General features: G+C 34.5%; 1 protein-coding gene across 1 annotated transcript; it reads right to left on the reverse strand.

The window, feature by feature from the left end:
• Positions 1-410: 410 nt before the first annotated feature.
• Positions 411-22,999, reverse strand: LOC113439843 (kinesin-like protein KIF20A). The gene is made up of 18 exons (XM_087930399.1): positions 22,931-22,999; positions 22,089-22,166; positions 20,697-20,816; positions 19,866-20,004; positions 19,604-19,788; positions 13,125-13,203; positions 12,485-12,679; positions 11,471-11,582; positions 10,914-10,985; positions 9,747-9,893; positions 8,471-8,636; positions 7,513-7,689; positions 6,238-6,377; positions 3,819-3,984; positions 3,234-3,333; positions 3,104-3,156; positions 2,044-2,160; positions 411-1,018 (listed from the first exon to the last, which is right to left on the reverse strand). The coding sequence occupies exons 1-18, from the start codon at positions 22,997-22,999 to the stop codon at positions 851-853; spliced, it is 2,283 nt and encodes a 760-aa protein (XP_087786525.1). The 3' UTR covers positions 411-850.
• Between the last annotated feature and the right edge of the window lie 1,142 nt (positions 23,000-24,141).

Below are 24,141 nucleotides of genomic sequence, written 5' to 3' on the forward strand. Positions count from 1 at the left end.
TAGAAACCAATATGAATTTTTGAACAAATAATAACTGCAGAGAATGAAAGCACCTCACTCATATATACCCCATATACTTCTGACAGCTTCTACAAAATATCAGTCTTCTTTTACTAATTAAATATATAAAGTGATGCAAATTTCATGTCTTTAGAATTCTCTATGTTTTATTGCACTTATATGGAAAGGGAAAAATTAGAGATTTTGGACATGTACAAAAGAAATATAATAATTTATTAGTGTCAAACAATTAGTCATAATAGTATCAAAATATAAACATGTCAGTTATTAAAATTGTTGTCCTGGCTGAATTCCTGGGAAGTAAAAACAGAAGTAATCTTTGCACATTTTCACAATGGTTATAAACCTAAACTATGTGAATGTTAAGATCTAAATATTATATGCACTGTTACAACAATTAAAAAAAAATAAGTTTACAAAAGAGGAAAATGGGAATATAGGAATTTTAGAAGATTTTAATGTAAATATTATTTAGCATGCTTCCCTCGTCCACAAGATATATTGGTAGAATAACTCTTCCTGACACAACAGCAAATTCTGTGGGTTGTAATCCCACCATCAGGAAAATGGCAAATTTGGCACCAAGATAAAAACAATTTGTTTCAAGTGAATTCTTTTATGCCCATGTTATCAGGAACAAAATATAGGACAATTTATTCCTTTTCAGATTAAGTTTATATCTCTATGGTTTCCAATTTTATAAATTTTGATTTAGTATGTCCTGATCAATATTGTTTTATGTGCTACTGACATCAATTTGGGTGATGCAGAAAGTGACTTCTCAGGTTTTTGCAGTTTTTACTTTTCAATGTCTTAGGAACATCTGTTACTAATATTTCAGACTTGCAAAGAAGCCCTTTTTTGATTTATGTTGCTTAATACTTTCTGCACTTAATAGACCTTTGCTTTCCTTTAATTCTTCTTGTAGGTGAGATAATGTGGCATCAGGTTCATGGTCACATTTAGGCCTATTTTGAAGGCCAATGGTTTCTTGTTCCTATGAAAGCAAGATTTGTTTAAATAGAATTAAAACATTGTCTTTTTAATCCTACTGCCCTAGCTTCTTCCAAAACTGCACATCCTAACTAAATAATTTTCCCCCCTAAAAATATGGGAAAGAGACACTCCAACATTGCTGTCTTCGCTCAATCTAGCACAGGGGTCCACAAACTTGGTGACTTTAAGGCTGGCTGGGGAATTCTGGGAGTTGAAGTCGACAAGTCTTAATGTCGCCAAGTTTGGAAGTCCCTGGTCTAGTGCTTAATTGTAAAGTAGTCATGGTAAGCAAAGTAAATAGAATTTGGATATTCAATTTCACATGGTTGTTCAAGGTTCTGAAAAGGCACCACAGCCATTTCCAAAAAGTATTAATAACCACCAGGATTTATTCCTATCAGAGTAAACAGAGTGCAATTCCATTTAGTGTCTTCTATTGGAGTTGCTTAGATAGTGAGATGGGATGCATATTCATTTAATAAATGAGTAAAATTATAAATGGTCTTTAACAATCACTCATTCAATGTCTGTTCAAACTTGAAACAATTCTGTATGAATGGCAGTTAGGACAAGATTTTGGACTTCTGGACATCAGAGCATAAATTGTGGTGATGTGATTTATGACTTTTCTAACAGCTTCCCACAAGAAAAATCAAAGGGGAAGCTTGCAGAAAGTTGGAAGTTGCAGTCCCATGAGGGTAAGGTTCTTACTTAACAACACACACAGTCCTTGTTTAACAATGGCAACCAAGACCGCTGAAACTGTTGGCTCTAAGTCATGCATTTTTGGACTTTCAATCCCATCACTTAAAAATGAAGTTTCCAGTCTCAATTAGCATTGTTAAGTGAGAATTACCTGTATTCACCATTACCTTTTAACTGAAAAAGCAAAATCAGTGAAGAAGCTAAAATGATTTTAAATAAGGCCAAGAGCACAGAAGCCTTTGAAAAGCATATCTCAGCATATTAGAGTCTTGTAGCAGAACACATATCTCTAAATACATATTAAATAGATATGTGACCAACTTTAAGCCTCACCATCTGCTTTAATGTGGTGTTCTCAACTATTTTTCTATATTCTTCTTTGGCATCTTGCAACATTTCATTTAACTTCTGAATTTTCAATTTCAGTGATTTTATTAACTGCAAAACAAAGTGTTTGAAAGTAATGAGAATAATGCTATAATCAACTGCCAACTTATGGTCTTTCATCATACTACATGAAACTATTAAAATCTCGATAAAATATAAAATCTGGATAAGTTAGGAATACAATATTCTAATATGCTGGCAAATGTTGTGAGTCGTATCCAATCCACTGGGGAAAAAGTCAGTTGGAAAAGCAAATTTAACTTAGTTACAACTTGCTTCAAAAGAATCCTTGACCTTCTTCATTTTCTTCCAACACTTGAACATTATATATGAAACAGGGCTTTAATAAACTTCTCTAGAAGTTATTGTTGAAATGCCTATTTCAGCTTCTGTCCTATTTCTTTGCTTTTCTTTTGTATCAATCTTTAAATTCTAAGCCTGCAGGTAAGGCAATGACTGCAAAAAAAATTGAGTAGCTGGTCTCTTGATGACTGTCCATGTGTCAGAATTCCTCTAGAGCCAACAACAGCAGATTTTGTGATTGAAGCTGCACCTTCAATGAATAGCTCAATTATAATATAGCAAATATGTAAAGTCTAAGTGCAGTGAGTCAGTTCACTTCATCCTCAAACCAAACAACTTTGGAAAGGTTGCTGTCATGCACTGGGACAAGATCCATAGTTAATTTTATACACCCTTGCAATCATTTCATATGTTCATGAAATACTCAAATTAATGCTCAAGACTTGTCCTATCTTTCAAGATATGCAAACGTGTTTAATAATACTAGAATTATCTACACTGAAATCATGTTTTAAATGTTTTTTTCTGGAACTATGTATCAATTTAATTCTTTTCCTATTTTTTCTTTTCAATATTTTTACAATTATTTTACTGCTATATATATTTTAATCTATATAGAGAATGATTATGATAATGTGCATTTTAGATTACAAATTGCTATTAGTAGTATTTTTAAAATAAACAAAGTTACCTCATCTCTCTGTAAAGCACCTGAAGTTTCTTCCATCATCTTGCATTGAGCATCTGTGAACACCAAACAAGGGTAAGAATACTGACCTGCATTGTAAATTATAGGCAAGCTTAGGACACAGATTTCTTACCTAGATTCCATTCTGTAGAGTTTGAACCGGGAATTTCCAAAGGCAGACTATTTTGTTCTCCAAGTTTTAGTTTCAGCTCTAGTATTTTCATTTCTCTTTCCTGAGCAATAATATTCTATAATAGTTTAGGGCTTCATACAAATCACAACAGTTTTAGAAGTGCAAGAAAAATCATTTTGAATGTTGCTCTAACATGATTCTTCTTCATCCCTCCTCCAAAAAAATGTTATTTAAATGATAATTCAAAACCTATTTCCTTAATCAAAATGAAACTTTCTAAAAAGCACAAAAAGCCATTTTTTGCTTCATGCTTCATTCTGTTTTGTCTTACGGGTATTGAATGAATAAATAATTTTATTTCTAAAAGTTTTTTATACTTCTGCTTGTGTAAGCAGAGATTTTATGAAGTTATGCGGCCTTGTAAACATGACAAATGTGACCAATCAACAAACAAGCCATTCAGTGTACTCTGAGTTATACAGTATTTTCATTATTTACATTTACCAAACTATACTTTGGGATAGAAATCCTGGACATAACTATACAAAAATCTCAAAATCTACAATAGGTTAAATCCAGGCATACCTGAACCTTTTCTTGTTCAGCTATGAATTCGTCTATTGGAACATAACGTTCTTCAACTTGATCCATTGCACATGTATATGCATGCTTCTTTATGGCATCTTTATACATTACAAATTTATTCTCCAGTTTTTCTTCATAACTTTCTTTCAAGTCTTCTAAGCGTTTACTAGATCAACAATGTGTAACAACCAGAACACAGATAACTTTTTAGCGTTTAATTATTGCTAAATTCAATTCCTTGCTCTGTTACTTTGATTTCAACTGGTAACCATTGACAAAACCATTGACAATAATCAATATAATGCTAACTAGTTTCAGGTATCAGCTGTTTGGTATTTCCTTTTACATATGAACTTGGTCAGAACTTTCCATATCTGGATCAGGTTACTGATGTAAGCTTAATACAAGAAGTGCATGTTCATATTCAACTATTCCCCGCTTCTCAGATAATGCATCTATAAAGGAAACTATTTGTAGCTCAGGGTTGAAATGAAGGGTCCTTGGTGCTCTCTGAGCTTTGTTTTCTTACAGACATTTCATTACCTAGACAAGGTAACATCATCAGTGCCAGTTCAGTGAGTCCCAAGGACCCATAATGCATCTATCTTATTCCCCCACTAGTAAATAGAAAGAATCATCTTCATCAATCCACTTGCCTTGTCATCATTTTAGCTTTGCTTGAAATACTTCACAAAGTAAAAAGAAAAATTGCCTTCCAGTTAAACTCAGTTCCTGGGGAATTACATAAGCAAATTCATGCATTATTCTAGGCACAATACAGAATGAATGAATGAATTCTTTATTGGCCAAGTGTGATTAGACACACAAAGAATTTGTCTTGGTGCATATGCTCCCAGTGTACACAAAAAGAAAAAATACATTCAAAATGATTTGCCATTCCATCTCCTTATTCTGAGTGTTGGTTTGTTATTTGTTGTTTCTAATTCTCCATTCTACCCTGAAAGCATGGATTTTCCAGTTGGTTCCTCCATCCAGGTCCTAACAAGGTCTAACTTATTTAACTTAGCAAAAGTTGCCTGGCTTTCGCCATCAGCTATGAGAACATTATGCCTATTGATGTTTTTATTTAGCTAGTTATATCTTGACACTTACTATACCTCTGATAATTCTATCAAGGGAAATCTTAAATAACCTGGAATAACCAGAAAGCAGAAAAGATACTGTAAGGCTAGTTTGACTCCTTATCAAATCCGTTAACAAGGGCTGTTAGTGAATTCCTCTCTCCGTCCATTGAAGATGTAAACACCAAGAGCACTGATTCTGCAGCACCTTGTGACTTATTGATCAACCTTGGCAACCTTGGCAACTTTAACGTGCATGAACTTCAACTCCCAGAATTTTACAGCCAGCCATGCTAGTTAGGGAATTCTGGGAGTTTAATTTTTATTTATTTATTTATTTATTTATTTATTTTATTTTTCAATAACTTACAAGATAATAAACATAAGTATAAATACAGGAAATGGATATGAATAATTGGGAACAATAGAACAGGGATGGTAAGCACGATTGTGCGCTTATGCACGCTTATGTGGAGTTGACATCCACACATCTTAAAGTTGCCAAGGTTGACAAACACTGAGCTAGAGAGTTAAGAATTTTCTGCACTGTGTCCAAATTATTGTTAGTTTGGGATTACTTATGTCTATCTTGTTTTCTTCCCAGGCATGTGCTCTTGGACTCTCCTGGTATAGTATCTAGCTAGGTGATTAGCATAGCTTGTATTGTATTTCTTGTGAACAAATATCCTTTCTGTTATAATTTTCACTTTCAGGAATTGTTTCATACACAGAATGCTTTGCATTTGAGTATCCACTTCTGTCTTTGTTTAATAGTATTTCCACTGAATATGAGTTTTTTCGTAAACAGCAGAATTCCTTCTGATATAATACTTCATAAAACATAAATGGTGTACAAAGCCTTGATCTAATAGTCCCTTCCAAATAAACATACATGAATAAGCCATGTATTTTAGCTTTCTAAAGATGGAATGACCTTATTGATAGTTAGTTGGATAGAATATGGAAATGAAATAACGCATTAAAATTAGAAGTTCTAATCTCATAAAATACTCCACAAGATTACCAACGTTTTCTGTGTGTTACAGAAGCATAGAAGTGTTCATAAGACTTGGAAATGATGTGGAACAGCCACAACAATTGCCATAAAGTTTTAATTTTAATAAAACAAAATGCAAATAAGTTTTAAGCTAATTCTTTTGAAGTAACATAAATAGCTGCTATACAAAAATAAGGTAGATAAAGTGTCTAACTTTGCTGCAGTTCATATTCATAACTTGATGTCTTTTTATGCAACTGCTGATTCATTTGGCTGCCCTTGAAATGGGACAGGAAGATGACTTTTGTCAGTCCTACCAATATAACTTTCTATGGCATACCTCCAAGCTTCTTCTGTTTCCATAAGTTGCTGAAACATTGCTTTGGCCATCTCTTTGCGTATTTCGACTTCAAGAAGTAATTTGCTTTGTTTCTCGGCAATCAGTTTACTCTTTAGCATCTCTGTGGTTTTCAAGAGATCCTACAATATCAACATGAATCACATATAGAAACATGAAAAAAATGGAAGTGATATGGTACATCATGCACAAAGAAGTCAAACCTAATATTGGAATCTCACTAGCCAGGAGACTTATTCTTAGATGTTTTATCTCAGGTTGAGCAGTACTACTAAAAATGGCCCAATGTATTTCACATGTGAACTGAATTGATTTTAAAAGTTATTCTACTAAAAGCTTAGCCTAATTAAGTATATTATATTTTGTTGAAATAAATGGAAAAATTATTACCATTGTACTAGTAGTTGAACTAGTTACTAATGCTATAACTGTTCATGCAGAAGTCAGACGGTGATTTCTCAGCTAAGAATGGATATTGCATAGGACCGCAGGAATAAAAATATACAGTGTACCAGTGACTCCTTCTGTTTTACTGCAAGTTTGCAGATGTTTCAGAATGAAACTGCAGGCAAGGAACATAATGCTTAAATTCCTGCCATTCTCATTTGGTTTCCGAAATTCATTAGTGGTGATGAGCAATTGAATATTTTTAAAGTCTTTATTCTGGATATTGAATTTCAGAAAGGAAATATATGGGAGAAGAGCTCTAAATCTAACATATGCACCCACTCCAGTCTGAATTACAAGCTTGTGTAAAAGATGCAGTCTTCTTTAATTATATTTGTAGTTCTTTAGGGAGGTTCCTAGATAATAGAAAGCTATTCTATCTTCTAAAAAAAATCAGGTACTTCAAGAGAATGACGCCTAAATCAGTGGCTTTTATTGCAAGATGATAAACTTTCTCTGCTTTTTTCTGACTTTATTTCTACTTTCACATTTACTAAATTTACTACTAGGTCTATGACACAATCAACATGTAGTCTGAGTTTACTTATCAACTTTTCCAGTTCTTTTGCAAATGCACAAACCACATCTAACAGCTTTGAGTTGGAAAAGTTATGGGTTCCTTCATTTCATCGTACCATAAGACATTTGGTACATTAATTAAACCATTTTAGATTTACATATTGCACCTTATGGTTTACAACTTTGTTTTCCAACCATCTATAATTTACATAACAATTTTTTGTCAAACAAAGCACAATGATCTTTTTTTCACTGAACATACTTTATTGTAAGGAATTGGTTTTTGACTACCTCGTGGCTCAGAATAGTAATATCTATTTCCTCATCTTCAGAGGAAGAGGGAATGTTGGCATAAGTGGGAAATGTCTCAATTGATGCATCATCAAAATGCACTGTAGGTTTATCTTCTCTTCTGCTGTACTTTGGAGGAAAATAATCGAAGAGTTTGTGTTGAAATGTTGGAATAACCTAAAACACATACACACAAAACACATTTTAAGATTGATTAAAATGGTAAGATCATTTATTTTATTTTGTTTTTTGTCTTACTTTCTTTGGAAAACTATCAGAGAAATTCTATTAACTTAAGGGAAAAAGCTTTTAGTTTACCATCAAGAGGTAATTTAAGGCTAGAAGGCTGGAGATTGTGCTAGTATAAAAGTAGATACCTCTAGCTATTTTTACTAGCTCTTACTAGGTTTTTTTTTTTTTTTGACTAGCTTTAGTAGTAACTCAAGATGCAGTGGTAAACCTACTAGTCAGTTTGATGAATTTTTGGAAACAAAGGCAGTTCTCAGCAGTAAATACTCATTCACAGTAAATCTATGTACCCTGTCACTCAAAGTTAAACTTTCATCACAAATGCATAATTTTTTATTTATGCATAATTTTATTTTATTATATAGAATGAGGGAATATCTGTTCCATCCTATTTGGAAATTGGACATTCAGTCTGAGGGTGGAGGAAACTGGACCCCAACATTTGAGAATCTATAAAGTCACACCTCTTATGTATACTTTCTATTGGAAAAATCACTAACAGCAGCTTCAACAATTGAATACTATTGTTCTCACACAAAAAGCAATTAAATGTGTGGTGTGTAGTGTAGCATCAAAGAAGAAAGAAGTGAGTAAAGTCCGCTTTTCAATTCAGACAAGATAAGCTTCCATAGAAAACAAATCAATTAATATGGCAAAAGTGGTAGCACAAGATATGTGAGTATTGTGAAGGATATAGCATCTTTCTTACTTGTTTTGCTACAGCAGAAAACTTCATTACATGAAGTGTTTCATCATATGTGGAAGCACATTGACTAACGTTGACAATCATGCAGGCTTTGCCTTTACCACAGAAAAATGGTTGGAAGAGACGAGTCAGTTTGCTCTCTCGGAAAGGAATATAAGTTGGCCTTAATCTTGGAGTAAAAATTATATAAATGTTAACTTCAGAATCAGGATAATTTGTAAAATCCAAATATGTAAGGTAAGAGTGAGAGAAAAGGAGAGATAAACATTTTTTTTGTATAACAATTGAAAAGTGTGATCTTTGAGAAATATACTGGCAAACAAAACAATTTGGTAAGTGTACAATAAACTGTTAAAAAAAAAACACTCCTGAAATATGATATAGATTTTGTATTTTTGTTATCTACTGCAGTAAATGTCAGTGTATATAGTTCATGCAGGGGTAGGATTCAACCAATGTTATTATCGGTTTGGTGACTATGTTTTGCTTCGCTGCGCATGCGTGTAAAAAAAAATCACCTGTGCCTCCCGGACAGTTGAAAAGCGCTGTGCGCGGATGTGCAGCATTTGTGCAGCATTTGAAAAGCCTTTTTTTCCTGCTTTTTCAACCTCAGCCGTGCTTTGCAAAGCAGCTGAGGTTGAAAAAGCAGGAAATAAAGGACAGGTAAGAGCCCAGGTGGGTGGGTGGGCCAAACAGCAGCAAACACAGTGTCTGCTGCTCTTCAGAGCTACTGGTTCTATAGAACCGGGCAGAACCGTTAGCATCCCATCCCTGAGTTCATGAACTGGAATAGACATGGCAACAGGTCAGCCAATGGGGACTGTTTGAATAAACATGGCATCAGATCAGCCAATGGGGGCTGTTTGAATAGTATTTGTTTGTATGGGGCCATAAGAGACAGTTTGGAATCTGGGCGTGGCTTTGACTTATTGAACTGTATATAAGAGTTGATTTGTCCTCTGTAACCTAGGCCTCTGTAAATCTAAGCCTCTATATTTCTCTACTCTGTAATTACTTGCTTCTGTGAATATTGCTTCTGTGTTTCTGATTTTGTATGCTGACTTCTGCTATATGGTATTGTATATAAAGAAATTTTTCTTATGTGGATGAATCCTGTAGAATTATTTACCTGTGTCCTGGGCAGGGCAACTCTGACAGTAGTATTATGTCACGCTATCACAATAGACTGTTTTAACTATCCTTTCATATTATTTGACATTATTAATACATTAAATAGTTTTAAACTGAAGTTGTACCAAGGTTTATCTATATTACTTACTTTGTGTTTTGATTTTGTTTTAGAGCTGCAATGCATTTTCCAAGAATAAGAAGAGAATTATTAATATTGCCAGCTTCTTTCAGTCTGTCTCCAAAGGTTTGAGCTTTATGGCATCTTTCTGAACCAGCCAGGTCACAGAGAGAAAGTCTGTACAAATCAACACATCCATCTGATTTCTTTTGATCTTACACTTGTTGAAATAAATGAGAGCAACTGTTTTCATTAAGATAGCTAAACTGTAAGGCTGTAATTATGTAAACGAATTCACTCTTAGCTATTATAGTACAATTCTGTAGCAAACAAATATATGCACATAATGATTAATGGCCTTATTGCTACTTGTCTGGACTACTGCAATGTAATCCACATGAAATTGCCTTTGAAGACAATCCAGCAACTGCACTGGAGTTAAAATGCAGCAGTCTGGTCATTGGTAGATGCCTGCTACTTCTTTTAGATACTTTCAACATTTAAAAGCTGTATTGTGAATCTTACATTGCCTGCCAGTAAGTTCTAAGTACACTCAAAAGTGCTTATTTTAACCTATACAACTTTGTATCACTTATGTTTAGATACCAGCGGGAGTACCTTCTCCAACTAGATGCAAACTGTCAAATGCATTTTTCCTGAGAAAAACTACTGGTATCATCACACTTCGATGAAGTGAGTATGGCTGAGGCTAGCATAGCACAGCACAGCACAGCACAGCACAGCACAACACAGCACAGCACAGCACAGCACAGCATAGAATTCCTTATTGGCATAGAATTCCTTATTGGCCAAGTGTGATTGGACACACAAAGAATTTGTCTTGGTGCAAATGCTCTCAATGTATGTTAAAGAAAAGATACATTTGTCAAGAGTCAAGAATCATAAGGTACAATACTTAATAATAGTCATAGGCCAGGATCCCCTCTCCCATTATAGCCTTATACTTTGAATCTTTGTTTGAAAGTAAGGCTAATTCCTTCTTCAGTTACTTTGCAGAATTTAGTTAAAACAAAGATCTTCTGAAGGGAAGTTTGGAACTAATGGGATGTTCTCAACTATTGTATATGGGTTTTTTTGTTGTTGTTACTGTGAGTCTTAGAAATTTGACATCATACAAATACAACCAATCAATTAATCTACATTACTGTACTCTATCATTAGTGAAGTGACACTTACTCAGAGATTCCAAGAGTACATGGCACATCTTCATCACTCAAACTGAGGAGTCGAATAGAAAATATACTATGACTAGAAAAAAAACAGATATGTTGTGTTCTAATCTTTGTCAAGAATTTTAATATTTAATTGTGGCATATGAATAGCATAACTATTATTAGTTTGGAAAAGTATTTGAGTAAACTAGTGGACTGTACTAGTAAACTAGTAAACTGGTGGATTGTCCTAGTGGACAACCACTTAAATATGAGGCAACACTGCACTGTGCTGCAGCTGGCAAAAAAGCCAAAAGTCCTAGGCTGTATTAACAGAGGAATATAATCCAAATCACATGAGATCTTAATACCATTTCATAATAGTTCACAGAGGAAAACTGAAATCTGCCAAAAACTGTGGGTGGAAGGATTTTTTTTTTTTTGCAGTTCTTTAGTGTAAGCTGTAGTCAATCCTGTGTGCATACCTTCTTCATTCCTTGTTCATCATACCAGTTATTATACCTTGCATGCAATGTCATTAGCTCAAGAAGGAAGAGTAAAACTAATTTAAAGGAAGCAAACCTTCGGCTAGATTGCTGGTTCATCTTGGTGCATGCCAAGCTTCTATTCTTGTTTCCTATTTTAAGTATTTTACAAGCCTCTTCTGAATTTGAAACATTGACCCATTTTAAATCTGGGAAAGAAGATAACATTAGCATACATTAAAAATGAAACTATAGCTCTATTTATTCACTGTGAAGATATAACAACTTGTTGCTTCTTTGCAGTGCATTCCTATACATGACTATTCAGAAAGTACTCCTGCTGAGTTCAAACTCACCCTGCTTTTGAATATAGTGGATAAGAAAATAGACACAGGTTTCTTTTTTATGCACAGAAAACTTAAACAGAATAAAAAGATGACACAAGATGAATAAAAGAGAATAAAGTGATGACATAAGATAGGGTTTTGACTTCTTATGAAGCTGAGAATCAGTATAAAAGGCATATTTTACTGCCCAGAGTTATCCCACTGTTTTTGAGCTGAAATTTCACGCTAATTTTTGTGACAGATTTCTATTTATAAAATAATATTTAAATCCTGGCCTGAGTTACATATACCTAACAAGAACCCTACACATTCAATAAAGCTGTTGTTAAGATTAACCAAAAAAATCAGCAAATGTGATTATTAACAAAAAAATATAACACTGTTTTATAGGTTATAGAACAACCAATTTACTATGCACTCTTATCCAAGCTGTAACTTGGAAACCAACAGAAGTTAATACAGCTGTCATCTTCTATTATGAAAAAGGATTTTCATTAAATAAGAGACCTTAAGCTAGGTTACTTGCATTTGAAAAAGTAACAAACTTTGTATGAAACTAAGCCTTTGTTTTCTGCAATAAGCATTTTCTGAATTTACCTAAGAGGAGAAATAGATTTCATCTGCTATTGCAAAAATTGCTTATGCTTTTAGTGCTGGACAATATCCTAAGAACTAACAACCGGGCTACCAAAATAATCACTGAAACTTATGTTAGACCCAGGAATTATCTAGCTAGATGAGTAACAATAAAGTGGCACTGTTACCTTTAATGTAAAAGTTTCCTCCTTGATCCTCACAGATTCTTAAAACTTTACGCTTCTGATTTTTCAAGACTGGTAGTAAGTCCAGTAAGTCATAAATATATTCATTATAAATTTCAAAGAAGGAAACCCAAAGTGATGCCAAGGTTTTCTGACCAATGGTGTAAGCCTCTGATTTTACAGATTCAGTCTTGTAATCTGTTTACAAAAGTTTGAAGGATAGCAAAAAGAATAGAAAGCAACACTTATTCAACAAACCAATTGCATTTTATTCATATTTATAGATACATTATTATCCCTGTCATTTTATTCATATTTATAGATACATTATTATTCCTGTTTTGTGCTAGTATTAAGGATCTAATTTCATGGCTAATTCATGCTTCAGAATCTTGGCTTTCAAGATCTGGTGGAAAACATATAGCTTTGTTTTGACACATTCCATAATAATACACTAAATTTCTGCATTTATATCTATCTATCTATCTATCTCCAGTGCATGATACTTTTTCACATTATCCTAACAATATATACACATGCACACATACCACACACACACACACACACACACACACACACAGATACACACATACTGTAAAGAGAGAGAGAGAAAAAAAGAAAGAATACTCATTATTTACTTTACCTAACTGGTCCAAAGGAAGGTTTGGTGAGTTGTAGCAATATGACATTGAATCTGAAGGTTTCCAAATATTTTCAGTTTCCTTAAAAATATTGTATAGATAAATATGGTTTTTTTTTTTAAAAAAAGCTATTATAGCTTCTAATGAATCTAGCATTAAAATGCATATTCCCCAAAACTTCACATATATGTTTTTCCGAGAACACTAAAACATGTCAAGATTTCCCAGAGATTAACAAGTTTTTCCATTCTCATATATGTATGTATGTATGTTTTCTGAAGTTTTCGCGGGTATTTGTATGTGGATCTTTGGTTATTTGGGTTTTCTCCCGCGTATGGAAGTATCTAGGCGACGTTTTGAAGTCGTCTCATTCATCATCTTAGTGATTAGAGTGTTTAGTGCAAATAGTGTGATTACTGACTAGTTTAAAAGATCAAGATTCATGTAATTTAATTGATTAGTAAAATCAGTGATTTAGCGAATTTAATTGAACAGTGTGACTAATGAGTAGTGTAATTAATTGATTAGTGATTAGTGTAATTAATTGATTAGGTTGATTGTTGCTTAGGAAATTATCTGACTAGAGAGATTACTGCAATTGATTGATTGGTGTGATATTGGCTATATTGATTACCCAAAATTGTTCCATTAATTAATTCAATCAACGTACTATCTTAACAAACCTACCATGCCAAGAAAAAAATCCAATGTCAAACCACAACCTAAAGAGAAATTAATCCCCACCAATGAACCACAAGACTCCTGCACATGCCTTAAATGCTACAAAACTCTAAAGGATAATGAAAACTCCATCAAATGTTCTCTGTGTAACAAATACGCTCATCATGACTGCTTGGGATTACCCGAGCAAATGATTCAATACCTAGAATCATGCAATGAGTTTCCATATCTCTGCAAATCATGCAGACCCAAACTGGATCTGTTGGAAAGAGTTGATACCATTGAAACACGATTAACATCCCTTGACACCATAGTAGCATCCTTGGACGCCTAAAAAGAAAGATTATCCAACCTTGAAAAAAAAGACACAACGCAAAAACCTGAACATCCAATAGCTACAAACCACATCTCTACCCAACAACCACAACCCAATCCACAACCCAATCCACAAAAAAACATAACCCAGACAATATTGGGATTGATATCCCAATCCTCATCAGAGAAGCTGTTGAGCGTGAACGGAAACGTCCAAACGCCATCTTATTTGGTCTAGAGGGCATCAATGATAATGATGACATCACAACTGTTCGAAACATCATCAGTGATTATCAAGCATCAACCATCTCCCCTGATGAAATACTTGACATTTCCCGCATTGGCTGAGAGCTCAAAAACAGAGACAGCTCTGTGACCCCACGCTTCTGCAGGGTCATTTGCAAAAATGAATCAAGCAAACGCAAATTCATTTACACTATAAATTCACTCACCAAAACCAACACCAACCATAAGAACCTCCATTGTCGCCCTGACCTAACCATACAGCAACGTGCCCGCTCCCGTGTACTCCGCACTGAACTCAAAAAACGTCTAGACAATGGTGAGAAGGACCTGTACATTGACTACCATGCTGACTGTATCAAAAGTAAGTCACACATCCCGCAACTCAGCTTTAACCTTCAACCACAACCCTACCTCAACCAATCCACCATCACCCAAGACTAGGCTTGCACGCCCCTAACTACCTCAATTCCAACTACTGCTGGCCTTAAATGCAAGCTACTCAATGCAAGAAGCCTTGTAAATAAAATACCTGAATTTTTCCTCCTACTAAATATGGCTAAATTCGACATTATATTTGTCTGTGAAACATGGCTCAATGCATCTCTCCCTGACTCCATTACCATAGTAAGAGACTATCATGTTTACTGATCAGATCGTGAAATTCGTAGAGGAGGTGGTGTTGCTATCTTCTATAAAAAGTCCTTACATCTAAAAAATATCCAAGTTACCCAGGAGCTTGCTCTTCCTGAGACCATTATCTGTGAACTATCCTTAAATATCACAATTCGATTCTTACTATGTTACAGAGCACCTGATTATGACATCGAACATGTAAACAAGCTAAATACACTACTAACATGGGCAGCATCCTGCCCATACCCTTTTATCTTTCTTGGTGATTTCAATCTACCTCATATTGACTGGACCCTAAATGAATGTACAACTGAAACCATACACGCAACCTTCTACAATGCTGTTAAAAATCTGGGACTGGAACAACTAGTAACCAACAACACTAGACTAAACAACTGCCTCGATCTCATCTTCTGCAATAGTTTGAATTTAATTTACGGAATACAAACTAAAGAACCCTTTTCCAGCAGTGACCACAATATGATTGACTTTTGTCTCAACATACGTCCACACAAAAACCACCACAATGATGTAATCCCCAATTATAACTTGAAAAAAGGCAACTATGATCTTATAGACAACAATCTCTCATCCCTTGATTGGCAATCTCTATTCACTGGATGCAGTACTGTTGAAGACCATTACAACATATTTTTACTTGAAGTCAAAAGAGTCATCAAACTATATGTACCAACAACAACTCCCAAAACAAAACAAAAAAACAGATTACCCATAACAATAAGGAAACTTCAATCCAAAAAGAAATCACTCTGGTGGAAAAACAAATCTGGTCATGTTGCCAATTTCAAAAGCCGATACAAAAATTTATGCCACCAGATAAAGACCGAATGCACCAATTATCACATTAAACAAGAGGAAAACCTTCTAAGCACCAATTCCACCCGTGCTTTTTACAATTTTGTAAACAACAAACTAAAAGATTCAAGGTCCATCCCACCCCTGATAGGACCTAATGGTAAAGACTGCAACGACAACACCATAAAAGCCAACATCTTTAACACATTTTTCGGCTCAGTATTTGTAAACAGCAATGGATCATGCCCAGTATTTCCTAGCCGAACCACAGATAACTACAATGATCTAATACATATCGATTTTACAGAAGACAATGTTGGAAAAGCACTTCACAATCTAAAACCATCTCTATCTATTGGACCGGATGGAATATGTGCCTACTTCTTAGCCAAACCTCTAAGCATAATCTTTGAAAAATCTTTCAGAACCAGTTCCTTGCCTAACCTATGGTCACAAGCCACGGTCATCCCCATCTTCAAAAAGGGAGACCCCAGCCTAGTTGAAAATTACAGACCAATTTCCTTATGCTGCGTCACCTGTAAAGTCATGGAATCAATTATTAACCAATCCATCATCCTCCACTTAGAGACAAATAACCTACTCTCCAATAAACAATTTGGTTTCAGAAAAAAACTATCCTGTAATCTGCAACTCTTACACTGCAAAAACATATGGACTACACAACTTGATCAGGGCAAAACAATAGATGCAATCTACATAGACTTCTGTAAAGCCTTTGATTCAGTGGTACACGACAAACTACTCCTAAAAATAAAATCCTATGGTATCTCTGGACAACTGCACAACTGGATAGAAGCATTCCTGTCAAACAGACAACAAATGGTCAAAATTGGGAACGTCCTATCAAATTCTGTACCTGTCAATAGTGGTGTCCTCCAAGGCAGTGTTCTAGGACCAACTCTCTTCATACTCTACATAAATGACCTCTGTGATCATATTAAGAGCAACTGCGTTCTTTTCGCTGATGATGTAAAGCTGTTCAATACCACAGACAATACTGCTACCCTTCAAAAAGATCTTGACTATGTATCAGAATGGTCAAACAAATGGCAACTTCAAATCTCAACCAATAAATGCTCTGTCTTACATATTGGCAAAAAAAAATCAGAAAATAAAATACAACCTGAATAGTCAAGATCTTGTTGATGATCCAAGCTCTGTAAAGGACCTTGGAATACTCACCTCTAATGATCTAAGTGCTAGAGCCCACTTCAACTACATAGCCAAAAAGGCATTAAGAGTTGTTAACCTAATCCTACGTAGCTTTTTCTCTGGTAATATCACACTATTAACTAGAGCATACAAAACATTTGTTAGACCAATACTTGAATACAGCTCATCAGTCTGGAACCCACATTACGTATCTGATATTAGCACAATTGAGAAAGTCCAGAAATATTTCACAAGAAGAGTTCTCCACTCCTCTACTCATTGTAGAATACCTTATGCCACCAGACTTGAAATTCTAGAACTAGAAAACCTTGAATTACGCCGTCTTTGGTCTGATTTAAGCATGGTATGTAAAATCATACATTGCAATGTCCTGCCTGTCAATGAATACTTCAGCTTCAACCATAGCAACACAAGAGCACACAATAGATAAAAACTCAAGGTTAACCACACCAAGCTTGATTGCAGGAAATACGACTTCAGCAACAGAGTGATCAATGTCTGGAATACTCTACCTGACTCTGTAGTTTCTTCCCCAAACCCCAAAAACTTTAACCTTAGACTGTCTACTATTGACCTCACTCCTTTCCTAAGAGGTCACTAGGGGGCGTGCATAAGCGCACCAATGTGCCTACCGTTCCTGTCCTATTGTTTCTTTTATTTTTCTTTTATTTTTCTTATGTACCCATTTCATGTATTCATAACTATGTATACACTTATACTTATCTTGTAAACAATTGACAAATCAAATCAAATAAATAAAATAAATAAATAAATCTTCAGGCTTGTGTCTTCGGCTTTGTGCTTCTCGGAGTAATGTGAGCTTGCAGCTGCTTCTTCCTTTTAACTGCTAGTGGGGGTTTGACTTGATTGGGTGGGGGCTTGGCTGTGTTCTGATTGGGTGGGGTGTGTTCTGATTGGTTGGGGTTTGGCTGTGTTCTGATTGGTTGGGGTTTGGCTGTGTTCTGATTGGCTGGGGTGTGTTCTGTTCAGGCACAACCAAGCCCCCACCTGAACAGAACACACCCCAGCCAATCAGAACACAGCCAACCCCCAACCAAATCAGAACACAGCCAAACTCCCAACCAATGAGAACACACCCCACCCAATCAGAACACAGCCAAGCCCCCACCCAATCAAGTCACACTTTCCAGCTTCTGGAAAGCATTTCAACTAATTGAAAAGTAAAATACAGGTAGTCCTGCAGTTAGGACCACAACTGACCCCAACATTTATAAGTGAAACATTTGCCCCATTTTATGACTTTTCTTGCCACAGTTTTTAAGTAAATCATTACGTTTGTTTAAGTTAGTAACTTGATTGTAAAGTGAATCTGGATTCCGTATTTACTTTGTCAGAAGGTAATCACATAACTCCAAGACTCTGCAACAGTCATAAATATGAATCCTTTGCCAAGCATCTGAATTTTGATCTTGTGGTCATGGGAATGCTGCAATGGTCATAAGTGTTAAAAACTTAAGTCACTTTTTAAAGTGTCATTGTAACTTTGAATGGTCACTAAATGAACTGTTGTAAGTCAAGGACTATGTACAATGAAATACTTCAACTGTATGTTGGATCACCAAAATGATAATTAAAAACATTATTTCACCCATCCTTCTTAAAGCAAAAATAGTTGCAGATAAGAATACTTTCAGTCCAGCTTTAGGAATTGTTTTAGCTCTTGTTTTATGTATTTTTCTTTAGATTTATTTTTATATTTAATTTTTCCCCAGTAATTAACTTTGTGTATCCTAGGTGAAAGTATGGACTATAATATCAAGGCAGAAATCACCTTCCACTTTAAAGAGCACATCGATGGATTTGCTTAACTCATTCTATGGTTTTTGTTCTATATAGAAAACACCACTAAATGTTTTCATTGCCTGTGGTCTTATTCCAGTCTCAAATTCTGGCTAAGAAAAAAGACAACCAGCTTCCTATCCTAGAAAAAAACGTGCCTACCGTCCCTGTCCTATTATTTCTTTTATTCTTTTATTCATAACTATGCTTTTACTTATACCTATTATCTTGTAAGCAATTGACAAAAATAAATAAATAAATAAAAAGAAATGGTGGGTTCTTCTTGGTAATAATCCTTGTTCATCATTAGCACTGTATGGAATATGGAATTTCCAGGGAATGTCTAGCTATTACTGGAAATGCAATTCCTACATATCAACCCTACATCTTCTCTTCTATTAACCACCATGAACAATAGCAGAAATAGAAAAAAATGACATTCTTTTTTGTTCCTTTGACTGCACTGTTTGATCCTAAATTTAAGAATAATATTCTTGATCTATCTCCTTCACACTGCTTTCTACAGGAAGAGCATGGTAGTTTCTTTTTCGTCTTTAGCTTTAGAACAAAAATGTGAGCTTTCTGGGACAATTTCTTTAATTTTTTATTTATTTTGATCTTAAAGTCTGTCTCTAGGTACATTTAACTGGCCTGGTTATATTCTTACACATAAACACAGCTAAATAAGAACCACAATGAATTACTTCTACTTAAGGTCATGTGGAGTTTTGCCTAGGAAGCCCTACAGTATAAGATTTTTAACACATGATAATACCAAACATATTGGTCCACTTACCTCTTTCAAAGAAAAAAGAAGTGCAGCTTTCATGGATTTTTCTTGCTTAACTTGCATATCATTTAGCCTTTTGGTAAAATTACTGAAGCAAGGTTTTAAATTCATCTTCGAATACTGTCTTCCTTTTATATGATTAAAGATCATATCAAGGGAACGAGGAAGAATGCCGCCATCTTTTGGACAACCTAAGGATATAATTAATTTTGTTTCCTTTCATGCTGTAAATTAGAAGATGTTCTGAATTTTGAACCTCAGATTATACCTTGGACAGTGAAACTTTTGCCTGCATTAGTAACGCCATAAGTAAAAACAAGCCCATTTCTTCCTTCAAGGTAAGCTTTTACAATGTCCTTCATTGTGCCTTCAAAAAAATCATTTTGCGTTGTATCTGGTCCAAAAACCTACACAGAGAATACAAGTTATTTTCAGAGACATATTAAATGGGATGCATGAGATTGTACAAACAATCTTTACACCCCTTTTTTAAAAAGGAATGTGCAGATTCTTCCAAAAACACTATTAGATTTTTTAATCTCATCTGCCATCATCAGGCTTCTGTATTGTGTTCGTCTGTGAGTCAGACGAACACAATACAGAAGCCTGATGATGGCAGATGAGTGTGCGTGTGTGTGTGTGTGTGTGTGTGTACACACACAGACATATATGACTTATTCCTCCACTAAACCGGGCATGGTCGTGGCCAGCATGTGATGCATTTGGCCTGTGGGCCGTGAGTTTGACAGCCCTGTTTTATGTGATGATTGGACCAGATGATGTAACAGCCAATATGATTTTGAAAGCTTTGATTCCACTGAAATAATGATTAGTTTCTCCCTTAAGATAATATTTTTGGTTACTTAGTTACTATTGAAAACTAATTTGTACTTAACTATATAATGTATAAAAGAATATCCGTGTATATTTAAGACTGCAATTTGTTATATATTACTTGGGAATGTACTGTGTTCAACTAAATAAACTGATTACTTAAAGACCTGGAAAAGTGGGAAGCAAAAAAAATGTTTTGACACTATTTTACCTATGTTTCAAAACTCTGAAATTTGGGACATGAAGGAAAAGAGGGGCAACTTACCTTTGTGAAGGTAAATTGATGTGCAGAATGTCCAATCTTCTTTTCATTAGTTTTTATTTGTGCCAATTCTTTTGGAGCCTGGAGTGTTACTGTTTCTTGATTTTCAATAATTAAGCAGTCCTTAATACAAAAACTTTTTAATGTCTTTTACAAATTTAAATGATATGACACAATGTCCAAGATATGCAGTATATGCAAACCCCTTGTATTATCCATTTACTGTTCATAACAATTCAATGGAGCCCAGAGTTGTAGAAATTGCAGAATATATTCTTCTATAGCAGTGTTTTTCAAATGTTGACAACTTTAACTGTGTTGATTGGGGAATTCTGGGAGTTCTATACATCTTAACATTGCTAAGGTTGTTAAAATGTTCTATACCAGGAGAAGTTATTTTCTGATATACATTCAGGTAGGAGAACCAACATATTTAGAATTTAGGATCTAAATATTATGCTCTATTGTACATTTCAACTTACCGACTTGTTTATTTTATTTGTATGTTTATTTTAAAAATGCATGAGCTATCCTATTGCTAAAACATTTCATACTGCTGTTCAATTAAAGCACAACTTAATCTATATAAACACAATCAATATAAAAACATATTAAAATTAGAAATAGCACAGTCTTTTATAGAAATCAAACTATTTAAAAGCATACAAGTTAAATTAAAATATGTTTAAATTCATAAAATGAAAATCTATACCAAAATATTTCCTAACTGAACAGGTGAAACAAATGGCTGCCATGTACAGACTGTACAGACTTAAAAACAGTAATTGGGAGCAGCAGCTCTATTGCTAGGCAGCAAGATGTCATCACATTGGCTTCCAACAACTGTGTCAGATCTGGTTTCGGTCATTAAAAAATCTCGCATAGTTGTTAGGCAATGATGTCACATGATTGCCATTTGCAGCCTATTGCTAGTCTGCCCACTGACTTTTCCAGTCAGAAGCCAGCAGTAAAGCTCAGTAATGGCGATCATGTGAGGATATTTGTAATGCCCTAATTGCCTGAATTGTGACCACATGACCACAAATACACTGTAATGGCTGCAACAGGATCAGTCATAAGTCTCCTCATTCAATACCATGGTAGCTTCAAATAGACACCGAACAAGTGGTCATTAAATGAGGACCCCTTGTAACATGAGAGCCATAATAACAGTTCTGCAGCAATTATTTCAGAAATTTCAACTAGAAATATACTGGAAGACACACTTCTGTTAATGACAAAACCATTGTTAAGGCAAATCAATAGCACATTCTAGTATAGATGATACTTAGACAATGATGAAAAACAACCTAAGAGCTTGTTAAGAAACCAAAATAGTGAACATAATATTTTTAGATTACTAGTTCTGAATATTCAAAATGATGTATAACAAACCTGGTTTTCATTATTTTCAAGCTCTGCCTTTGAGAAGGGCCGAACTCTCAAGTAAACTTTTAGTGGCTGATATAGTTCCTTAAAGAAGAAATTAATAAATATATTATGTCAATTTTATCATTTAGATTTACTAGTCTTGAATATCTTACCATTTACTTTCTGGCTTGCCTCAATTTTAAATTTGTGCCTAAAATTTTACTTCTTTCAAACATTATTTTTAGTAAAACCATCTCTGTTCATGCTCATGATTTAATTACCCTACATATGTGATGGGATGAAAAGTATTTCTGGTTTTAAGGGATCAAACTTTCTGTCAGGGTTCAAGCATCACAATATGCCATAATGAGGTATGTTAGATTTACATACTACTGTTGTAGTTTATAAACCATAATCTATGATTTAGCCTGTATTGTGAACCAACCACTTGTAGTTTATACAACAAATTATGAATCAGTAAACCATTACTTCACACAATCCATAAATCAAACCACACAGTTTAAGTTGATAGCAATTTTTATTGCTTAGGTCCATTAATCTGGTAGCATAGCACATGGTCATTTTAACTTTCATTTTCCTTATATTGTGTTTTCAGTCATTGTGAGAAGCAATCATGTAATGAAAACAACAAATTGTTCTAACTCTTTGTATTATGTTTGTAATCACTTGGTCCTTTTATGATATAATTTAAGATTCATCAGTGGGATAGGAGCTTTCTCCATTGTATGATTTCATGGGATTATAGACTTGACGGTTAAAGAATTTAGCATTCACAAACAGTATGTTACATCAAGCCACAGAAATCTGGACACACATCCTTAGTGGTTAAACAGAAAGTCGTTTACCTTCACTTCTTGATGTTCTTCAGGACTAGATACTTCAGACAATTCTTCATGAGATACTGCTTCTATCATGCCACACCCCATGAAAGCAGTTCCATAATTTTCTTGGCAATTCATTCTTCACTATATGACAGCAGATAAAAAAAAATCCTAGCTTGTATGTAATGTCCTTTTTAACAAACAAACAAACAAAAAACTGTAGAGTTAGTGTTATGAACCTAGTATTATTTATTAGACAACCAATTATAACAAATTTTCATTACCATAAAGATCCATTGATTTAAATTCAAATATGCTTAATCATTCAGGATCCAAACTGATGAATCTAAAATCCACCACAAATGATAAATTAAGAGTACTCTGAGACATTGCAGGTGGTGCAGCTAGTTGACTTTGCCTGGGGTTAGAAACAAACTAGAATTGAGCCCTAAGGCTACAGAATAGGAAGTTGATCAAATTTCTTCCTGAATGGCAGATCACTTATATATTCTCCCCCCAACCCCGCATAGTGCTTGGAAATTGTCAGCAGTTATGCTCAACTTGAGAGGTTTTTATTTTTGCTCAGCTAGTTGATTTTTGAAATGAATAGTTGGAGGGAAGATCATTGGGAAACATCAGAGCTATGAGCTAGCAGGAAGTCGAAGTAACGTAAAATATTTATAAATAAATAAAAAGTAAAGGCAACAATTAAGCACTTCTATGTTTTTGTACAAAACCAAATACTTAGCTGTATCCATGAAATCACCAAAATTTAAGCTTCTCTTTGTTAAAGATAAATGGTTCTTGAATGTCACCAAAACAAAACAAAAATCATATGTAGCACAAGATAAAACTAAGGGCTTAATATGATGTATTAGCCCAGGTAGAACTTTAATGATATTAAAAAAAGAACTTTTAGCCCATCACAAAATAAATTTAATGATCACTGCATGGTTGTAAGATCAATTGATCTTACAATCATGCAGTGATCATTAAAAAATTAAAAAAAGTGATCATTGCTTTGGCAAGAAATAAAAACTGATTTTGACTTAGCTCCACATCCTATTTTGGCTTCAACTGATTTGCTTCTATACTTTGAAAACCAAGCCTTTTATTTATGTTCTGGCCTAGTAGTCATAAGAATGGAATTCCAGATCAAAGAATGTCTTTTTGAATTTGTAAACTCCATTTGATTCATTTCCAGTCCAATTCCAGTTGTGGGATTATTTAATCAA

The sequence above is a fragment of the Pseudonaja textilis genome, chromosome 3 (genome assembly GCF_049901715.1).
Source record: "Pseudonaja textilis isolate UNSWEBS1 chromosome 3, rPseTex1.2, whole genome shotgun sequence".
Lineage (NCBI taxonomy): Eukaryota > Metazoa > Chordata > Lepidosauria > Squamata > Elapidae > Pseudonaja > Pseudonaja textilis.